Here is a 9,935-nt window from a genome sequence, read left to right as displayed (position 1 = left end):
ATTTGGCTGCCATGGCCGCTATTTTGCTACTAAGTTCTAATAGGCCGATCTCACTTAAAATTGGTCTAGGAATGATCAGCTCATGGTCCTGACAAAGTTAAGTTAACATTATACTATTTTTTACTCAAATTGGTACATATTTCAACAACAAAAATAAATACTGTAGACTCAGGTGACCGTTTAGGCCCATGGGCCTCTTGTTATTCATGTTACATGATAACGGCCAGTAACTTGCTGGAATAGGATGTTAGCATATTTGACAACAGAAATGACTTTGGTCTATATATTGTTCAAATATATTATCTGAAGCAACTCTGAAAGACCCATTAGTAAAACAAGTCTATTAAATTCTCTAAGCAAAAATCTGTCAGCAGTAGAATATAGTTATTTAGCCTGTTGTGTTTACTTGCTGGGTACCAAATTAGTTACAAAAATTGACTAACTTTGAAGGTCACATATGTGAAATTTTGTGAACAACATTGAATAACAGGTGAGCGGTGCAGGTCTATTGGACCTCTTGTACAATAAGTGAAGTTTGACTGTGTATTAATTCATTCACCCCTGTAGTTTCATAATGAACTATTCCAACCTTTGAATTGGAAGAGTTCAAATGTGTCTTCAGGGGTGAATGAGTCAAACATTACTGGGGATATATTTCATAATAAAGTTTAAGTGGATAGGCCCTTAATAAGGTTTATAGTTACGTACTTATCTCAGGAGATTTCGTCACAATTTAAAGTTGACAGGGCATTGATTATGTTGAGTATGGTATACTTAACTTGGCAGGGGGTTTTAGAGTAGGGAGTTGTTAGGGGTACAGCCCTGTGTTCCTCTCATAAATGTCAAACCTGTATTTAACAGGGTGGGGGAGACATTACATCAGCAGTCTGATGGGGGATATGTGTTATAAACCAACCTTGTTGATACTTAACCTCAGATACATGGCATAGATTACAAATTCACACTTTCCTTAATTTCCAACAGATGTGGTTTATTTGGGAAATTCCACTTCTGCTTTTTGTAGATAAAATTGAAAAGTTTAATTTTGTTTGTCAAACTTTTATTTGAGTTTGTGGAGTTGTTCCCCTTCAATTGTACAGTATTTTCCAATGAGTGTTCTCCAGTTTATTTGAATTGTTTTTAAAAATTACCAAAAAACTATTTTAGTACATGTTTAAATTTATTGAGAGCCATTGAGGTCTCCCCAACATATGACTGATATTCTAGCAGGAGTGTCAAAATATGCAGCAATATTAACTAATATACCCCTGAAGACACATTTGAACCCTTCCAATTCAAAGGTTGGAATTGTTCATTATGAAACCTCAGGGGTGAATGAGTTAATTCTCGAGTTAAAACCATCTTGAGTCAAACTTGGAAGTATTAAAGCTTCCTGACTTAAGACCAGATTGTCTGATCCCAGCCGTTTTCTATATCAACTTCACCTGGCCCCCAGGAATCACAAAATTTCTTAACTTGAAAAACGTTCTCAATTCTTCAAAAATTGAATCCGTTTTAAGGATCCCTGTACCAGCTGTATGCTGTAACTATGAATTGAAAACTTCATTACTTGCATGACAATAGCTGACATGAATCATGTCTGAAAAAGTCTTGCATAACTTTTATGGAAATGAAAATGTTAAAGATTAAATTAAAAATAAAAATCACAATGTTGCGAGAGAAAAATTGAAACGTGGCTAGACTGGGATTCTAACCCTGGACCACGGCGATGACATTTATGGAAATGAAAATGTTAAAGATTAAAATAAAATAAAAGAATCAAAATTATGTTCTGAGAGAGAAAAAAGGAAACATGACCAGACTGGGATTTCAACCCTGGACCACGGACCATAACTTTTATGGAAAATGAAAATGTAAAATTAAAAAAATAAATCACAGTGTTGCTCTGAGAGAACAAAGGAACTGTTGCTAGACTGGGATTTGAACCCTAGACCATGGACCACAATACTGTTGCTCTATCTAACTGAGCTACCTGATCAGTGGTTGGTCCCGGACCCAGTCGTACTTGTTTCATATCGTAAACAAAATTAAGGGGAGGTAACTGTATACATGTAAACCTATAATGAAATTCTCTAGTGTTTGACTTGGGGATGAAATTACTTCATATGTAACAGGAGAGGATGTTGTTTTGTGCAAAATTATTGTTTTGGGTATATACTGAAAAACTGCATGCACTTTTGTGCATAAATCTTTTCACGAATATATGCTAAGTGCACACAGTGTTTGCAGTATATTGCTGTTTATCCTGGTTATCCCTTAAATAAGTTAACAATTATATAATTAAGTCATGTATGATTACAATAACTTGAAAAATGTATTTATGTATTTCAGATTATTCGGTACAACAGGCTATTGTTCCGCATGTTCCAAAATGATCCCAGCGTTTGAGATGGTCATGAGGGCTAAAAGTAACGTCTATCATCTTGAGTGCTTTGCCTGCCAACAATGCAATCACAGGTATTACTATGAAATTAACACAGGTGTTCTATTAAATATGCCAATCACAGGTATTACTATGAAATTAACACAGGTGTTCTATTAAATATACCAATCACAGGTATTACTATGAAATTAACACAGGTGTTCTATTAAATATACCAATCACAGGTATTACTATGAAATTAACACAGGTGTTCTATTAAATATACCAATCACAGGTATTACTATGAAATTAACACAGGTGTTCTATTAAATATACCAATCACAGGTATTACTATGAAATTAACACAGGTGTTCTATTAAATATACCAATCACAGGTATTACTATGAAATTAACACAGGTGTTCTATTAAATATACCAATCACAGGTATTACTATGAAATTAACACAGGTGTTCTATTAAATATACCAATCACAGGTATTACTCGTTAATTAATCACAATCAAATATACCAATCACAGGATAACTGCTCAAAAAATTATTAAAGGTGTTCAATTAAATTACTGTGACAACAACCCCCGCATAGACGATTAAATTACCACCACTGAACTTTTTGTCATAAAACTTTGAAAAATATATTTTTTCGTATTTGGTTTGAAATTTGATTGAAAGGCATGATGTTTGATAAATGAATTGATTGATAATTAAAACTAAAAGGTCATTAGTTGTAATATATATTAAAATCTTATCATAAAAATATATATAAATATAAAAAAAAAAGACTTCCCTATAGTGCTTTCTCCTCTTCAGAGGTTCATCAGGGGAATAAATATATATATGTATAACTGCACACATGTTAAAATACCACCATCAGAATTATAACTATATATGTCAAAGTATGATCCAGTATCGGTCGCACAGAGCACCGAAGTAGTATTCCCTACTACTTCGGTGCTCTGAGCGACCGATACTGGAGAAGCAAAAAGACCCAAAATTAGATCCACCATGTAACGTGGATGTTTAAGTGATTCTAGCAGCACCTAGTCACATCCATAATTCCTTAACAGGATGTCAGTACCTGGATAAATATGATACAATTATTATTTAATTGGGATTAATAATTAACAACTGTAAAATATGCATGCAAAATAAAAGCTTACAAAAGTGGGGAGTTCAGGGGTGGGGGATGCAAACTCTGTTTTTGAGGATTTTTTGTTTTCAAAATAGGAAGGTCTTAGATTGAGGATTTTTTGTTTTCAAAATAGGAAGGTCTTAGATTGATTAGCATATAATTGAATGGGTAAATTTTGACAGATAATTACAGGTATTTTAGAGTACAAAGTTTATAGGGTATGCTGGATGTCAGACCTGGTAGACACATGAAGAAGATATATATTACCGGAGCAGGAGACGTGAAAATTACTTGTCAATCGGTGTAGTAACGGAAACACATACAAGTAATTTCATGCCTGTTATACAAGTGACCATTGTGTAGGATTTATGGGGCGATTGTCTGTGATGATGATAAGTGGGCCTACGGGACTGGACCTTGGGCAACGTTATGTAATTATGGAACGAAAGTGGAGGCGTCATCAGCCTAGAATATCATTAGGTTTTGTTCATAGTCTCTCAATCGCAACCCCGTCTTCTGTCTATGGTTTTACGGTTTTCGTAACCTCACAATCTTGTTATCTGGTGTCGACTCTGAAGAGAGCTGTCAGCACGCCCTTAAAAAGATCCATACTCCCAATACCCCTTTGTGAATGTCGCTGTGATAGCGATTTTTTGACAAGCTTCTTCAAGAGCTTGACTTCGGGATCACTTGCTTGTTAGGGCGTCTGAGTGACCATTTGTGTTGTAAGAATTTGTCGGGACGTAAATAATCACATCTACTGTCTATAGTTGGATAAATAACAGACCACGGATACTGAGTGTGGGGTCAGTGTGGCTCTCTCTGAGATGGTCAATACCGAAGGTCAAACCAGAGGCTGACCTCAGGGTCAATGTGACACTGAGAAAATCATTCGTAGAGGTCAAAGCTAGGATCGGGTAAGGGACAACATGGCTCTTTTACTCATTCACCCCTGAAATTTCGTAATGGACTATTCAAACCTTTGGATTGGAAGAGTTCAAATGTGTCTTCAGGGGTGAATGAGTTAAGGAAGGTGAAGGTCAAATCAGGGCTGAATTTAGGAGGGACTCGGGGATTCTTGTTAATGTAGGTCAAAACAGGGGCTGAGTATAGCGTCAACAAGGCTCTTAGAGGGCCAAAGCAAGGCTGAACTTATAGTGATTGTTTTTTCCCATAAGATTTTAATTTTGAAATCATCTCTTGGTGTTTTTTCAAGTCATTTTGTTTTGCATACTTCATGTCCACAAAAATTATGGCAGTCATTTTTGTTAACGTGTATCAACACTTTTCAAGTAACATGCGTCATGATTAGAGCTACAGTTCAATTTATTATACCGGGATTCAGCAATTTATACACAATCGATATAACCTTTGAACACTTTCAAATTAGTAAAAAATAATGGTTTAAGTATTATTACCACTGAAATGATACGTTTAATAGTATTTTGATGATCGTGTTTGACTTTTCATGGTGATTACAATACTGACACGAGATTTACTGGTAAGGGTTTATATATCCACTGGGTATCTCATGTCAGTAGCCATTTGCATGACAATAAAAAAATTGTCAAAAAAATATAAAAATAAGGCCCTATTGGATGTGTTTGGTATAGCTCCCAATACAGCGACTTGTTAGCTTGTGATGTGTCATAATACACAATCTCTTTGTACGTCTCCTTGGAGGCTTTCTAGAGTACAATGATCATCTCCAAAGGTCACTTCCCTATTCAGGAGCAATTACTAAAAAGGATTCTAAAGCCTCCACATCGTTTGTGTAATGCTCCTAAATGTTCGTTTTATCACTGACAGATATTTGAGACAAGCTCTAAGTGTGTGAGATATGTGACCATAAGGTCAGTGACTTAACCCTTTCACCACTGTAGACTTCAATGGACTCATCCATATCAATGCCTGGTAGAGTCTACGAAAGATACACAGGGGTGAAAGATTTAAAACTGGGACAAGATTGTCTACAAACATCTCATTGGCTTATACTAGTCAGGCTGTCAGCAGACATCTCATTGGCTTATACCAGTCAGGCTGTCAGCAGACATCTCATTGGCTTATACCAGTCAGACTGTCAGCAGACATCTCATTGGCTTATACCAGTCAGGATGTTTGGACTTGACACCTCCATTCTGCTTGAAGGGCCCTATGTATAGACATGATTTTCAAATCAATATGTACTTATCAAAACTCAGTATATGTGGATTAAACTAAACAAAGTTTTATCAAATTTAGTAAACTGACATGCCTGTCTTAATTAACTATATCTCATCAGTGATGTTCTAGGCCAAATGTTCAAAAGTGGAAGAAGAATGAGGACTGGAATTCGGTGCTCAGACTTAGTTATAATTAAAAAATTAACAAGCAATGAGAAGTTCTACAAAAGTTATCTATAAATCAACCATTGGGTTAATTATAGTGTAACAGTACAAATGTTCACTATTTTTTGCCATGTCCATTAGCCATGTACTAATCTTTACCTGTTTTCCTCTACTGTTGCAGGTTCTGTGTGGGAGACAAGTTCTACCTGTGTGAAAACAAGATACTGTGTGAATATGACTATGAAGAACGAATGTTATTTGCAAATATGTCTTATAACTACAGTGCTCTGTCACAGATAAAGAGACAGACGCAGAGCCTCAGTGACGATCTCTCCAGCGGTTATGGCAGCCCCAGTCCCAGTTCCCTGTAAACTACCCCTCATACCGTTCTATTTTGTTGTGGTATGGACCATGTACAGTATTCCTATCAGGTACACAACTTTTTTGATGCCATGAAAGTGAAGGGTTGCCATGGAGACTCCATTGTTGCTAAGGATGTGATGTGGATGGACGGAAGGATGGATGACCTGGCAGTCTGGGTCAAACCTGTACCGGGAGATCTGGATTTGTTGCGAATTTGGCTCGGTTGTTAAAAACCATTTCACGAGTTGGTTCAGAAAGTGATGATCTTTGTAACCATGGTGATGAGTTGTTTCCATGACAACAGATCTATGGATGGAGCTATCACCTGGTTGTCACGGAGATGAACTGTTTTCATGGTGCCATAACTTTGGGAAGAGAGACACCTGGCTACCGTGACTTGGTACAGAACAGAAGTGTAGTTTCCATGGAAATGACTTGGTTTCCATGGAACAGATCCACATCCTCTGGAGGAGAGTCCCAGGATGAAAGCATTCCAAACTTTTGTGTGAGTGTGCGGATATGTATGTGATATCTTTTTTATTTTATTTTTTTCAATGCACTATTTCCGGTTCATTCTTGTTGAAAATGTTGTACTCGGATGTCAATCAAAAAATATATCAGCTGTGATTGGTTGTTTTTTTGTCATATGTTGAGTTCACTGAAGGATTTAAACATTCAGGGGAATACTGTATTCAGATACAGTTTCAATGAACAATAACACTGTGTTCAAATTCACATTTACATCAAATTATTTGTTATTTATTATAGAAATACTGCAGAAAATTATTAATTTTTAATTATTTATTTATTTATCTTTTTTTTTTTAAAGATGTCTCTTAAAAATGTTGTTTTTCAGTACAAAAAAAAATTAACATAGGAAAAATCCAGATGCTGCACTAAAAAAATGGATGCATGAATGAAAAATTGTTAGAGAATAAATCCCAGAAAAAGAAGATAAAATTCATTGTCAAATAATGTTTTTCCTTTTAGAAAGGTGTAACTTTACGAGTACCCAGCGAGTAGACTAAAGATAAAATGTTCTATTAATGATACTGTACTGGTAATGTCCAGGAAATGAAAATCAGGTCTTTGATTACACAGACAGATTTTGAAGAAGAATATATGTGCTTAAGGAATGAACAGAACATTATATATATTAAGCTTCCAAATAATAAGTTTAACAAATTATTTTATAATTATTCTTTTATCTGACATGTATGTTAACACATTGTTATAAATAGGAGGATGATAGGTAATAAATACCTATACAGTATTTCTACCAATTCTTTAAATTTTATTAAGCTTTGTCCATTTATTTCAATGTGCATACATCTAATTAAGTTAAACGACACATGCCTCCTTAACTTCTATAAAAAATATATACAGATATATGAATAATTAAAATGTATTTTAAATTTTTTGTTTGTTTGTTTGTTAGCTTTTAAATTTTCTTCGGTAATTAAAATATTGGTTTAAATTTCTTTAATAAAACCTCAATATCAAGAAAATGTGTCACAAGTCATAAAGAGATGTATTTGTAACAAATTTGTTTTCATTAATATATACTTTTATTATGTTTTGTCCATTTATTATGTTGACTGAGTATTTGAGGGTTTTGTTTTTTTATAAATATATATATATAAAATTACAGGACTTGAAGAGAAAGTTTGATATCACAAATTGTGGATTTCTTCAGGTGACTAGAATACCTAAATTATTGTTTTGGATATTGTAATGTACAGCCTAAGGTGTTTTGTATGGACCATTACATAAAACTGTGATCAGACTTAAAATAACACAGCATACAAACACACGTGGTTTGATATGATAACCACACAACACATTACAATATGTTACACAACATGGCAAGACAACACACCACAAAACTTTACACAACACTACTGAAACAACACACCAAAACACTTTACACAACACTACCAAACAACACACCATAACACTTTTCACAACACTTCCAAACAACACACCATAACACTTTACACAACACTTCAAAACAACACACCATAACACTTTACACAACACTACCAAACAACACACAACAATACATCAGACTATTATTACTGTTAGACGACACAGCATTTTTGTATCAAGCCAGATGGCATTCATGTCGGCTATGAATGCCACGACCCAATTGTTGATGTCATCATCATTGTTTGTGGTTTGGCTGAATAGCTATTCCAGGAATAGCAATTAGTTATCACCAATATACACAGAACATTTCAACTATGATAATAACAAAATCACTTGGGCCACAGAATTAAAATTGTCTATATTAGTCTTAAGACACACGCAAGGAAGGTCTTCTGTTGAAGTTGTCTATATACAGTTGGCATTAATATTTCCTGTTGAATTTGACTTTGTGCAGTTGGCATTCATATTGCCTATGAATGAAAACTGAAAGTCACTACCATGCTTTAAAACAGTGCATTATCTTAAACGGATAGCCAGACTACACACTGTGTTACCGTGCTTTATCTATATACTATTCAGATATAGTACATACCATACAACTGTTGTAGATGATTTGAAACGTGAACTTTATACGTATTCCATACAAGGCTGAATATTTGTTGTATGACTTTAGGCTACAAATTTCCTGCATTGCAAAATGTTCATAATGTGTAGATTTACCGGGTCGTCGCTATGTAATTCAGCGTAATCAAGAAGAATAGAACTTTACTTAACAGAGAATTATTTTACTGAATATTCAAATATATATGAAGGGTTTCAGAATACTGTCCCTGTATTAGATACATGTACATGCAAAACGACCTTCTTGGGTATAAAATAGTCATTGACAATTTTAAGGAGCAAATACCTGAAAAGTTAAGGATGTTGTTTGTTTTCCTGAGTTAATTGTATAAATTATTTGTTTGTTGATTAACGAGGTTTCAATTCTTATGATTTGCATTCCTAATTAACATGTAACATTGATTGTTGGTTTGTAGGGGTGGTAAACATGGGTAATGTCGCTGCTACAGTGAAACCTGTCTAATCTGACCTCTGTCGTTTGACATCCTGTATAATCCGACATGATGATTGCGTAATCTCAATTCTTATGAAAACTACATAATGTATCTTCTGTATTCTGACATTCTGTCTATTCTGACCAATATGTTGTGTCCCAGAGGTTGTCATATTAGATATTTCATCGTATATGTTAAGATAAGTCTACATTTCAAAAAAGTTACATGATTGATTGTCAAAAATTCTAATGATTTCGGAATTTGTTGCAACTGCATTTCAATGAATACATTAAATGTATGTCTTCCTAGCGTCACATTTGGACCCCGATCGTTTTAACTATCCGAGTTTTACCTACCGAACACAAGCCGGGTATATCTATATTTTAGAGATGCAGAATATTGATCTACGTAGTTTTCGTCAAAAATAGGTATTATTTTTACTGTTAAGGTTTCTATGTGAACAGTTAAACATTTTAATTTTTCAATGAAGATCACCTCCAGTAAACATTTGCTGTTCTGGGATTTTTTTCTTTCTGATAGCCTGCTAACTTTAACGGGGCATTGTATACCATACATTGGCGCCAAAATATCATTGTTATTAATAATTTAACTTGTTAATAGAGGCACTAGAAAATATCATTGAATGGTTCATATAATTTCATTTTTTTAAATGAACATTACATTATAGAGCCCCCCATCTCTAAGACAACAGGTTGGTGCACAATTTGA

At 34.5% G+C, this 9,935-nt stretch overlaps 1 protein-coding gene across 2 annotated transcripts in view; it reads left to right on the top strand.

The window, feature by feature from the left end:
- The window catches only part of LOC110446972 (LIM domain only protein 3-like), a 161,353-nt gene extending 154,356 nt beyond the window's left edge, over positions 1-6,997 (top strand). For both annotated transcript variants that reach the window (XM_021492328.1, XM_021492330.1), the window contains 2 exons: positions 2,353-2,478; positions 6,041-6,997. In XM_021492328.1, coding sequence (XP_021348003.1) covers positions 2,353-2,478; positions 6,041-6,230 — 316 coding nt within the window. In that variant the 3' untranslated portion in view covers positions 6,231-6,997. The remainder of the gene's footprint in view (positions 1-2,352; positions 2,479-6,040) is intronic.
- The last annotated feature ends 2,938 nt before the right edge of the window (positions 6,998-9,935 follow it).

This window comes from Mizuhopecten yessoensis, unplaced genomic scaffold, assembly GCF_002113885.1.
Source record: "Mizuhopecten yessoensis strain PY_sf001 unplaced genomic scaffold, ASM211388v2 scaffold3091, whole genome shotgun sequence".
In the NCBI taxonomy this organism is placed as follows: domain Eukaryota; kingdom Metazoa; phylum Mollusca; class Bivalvia; order Pectinida; family Pectinidae; genus Mizuhopecten; species Mizuhopecten yessoensis.
The sequence above is the reverse complement of the archived record's forward strand: the minus strand, read 5'-3'. Positions and strand labels throughout refer to the sequence as shown.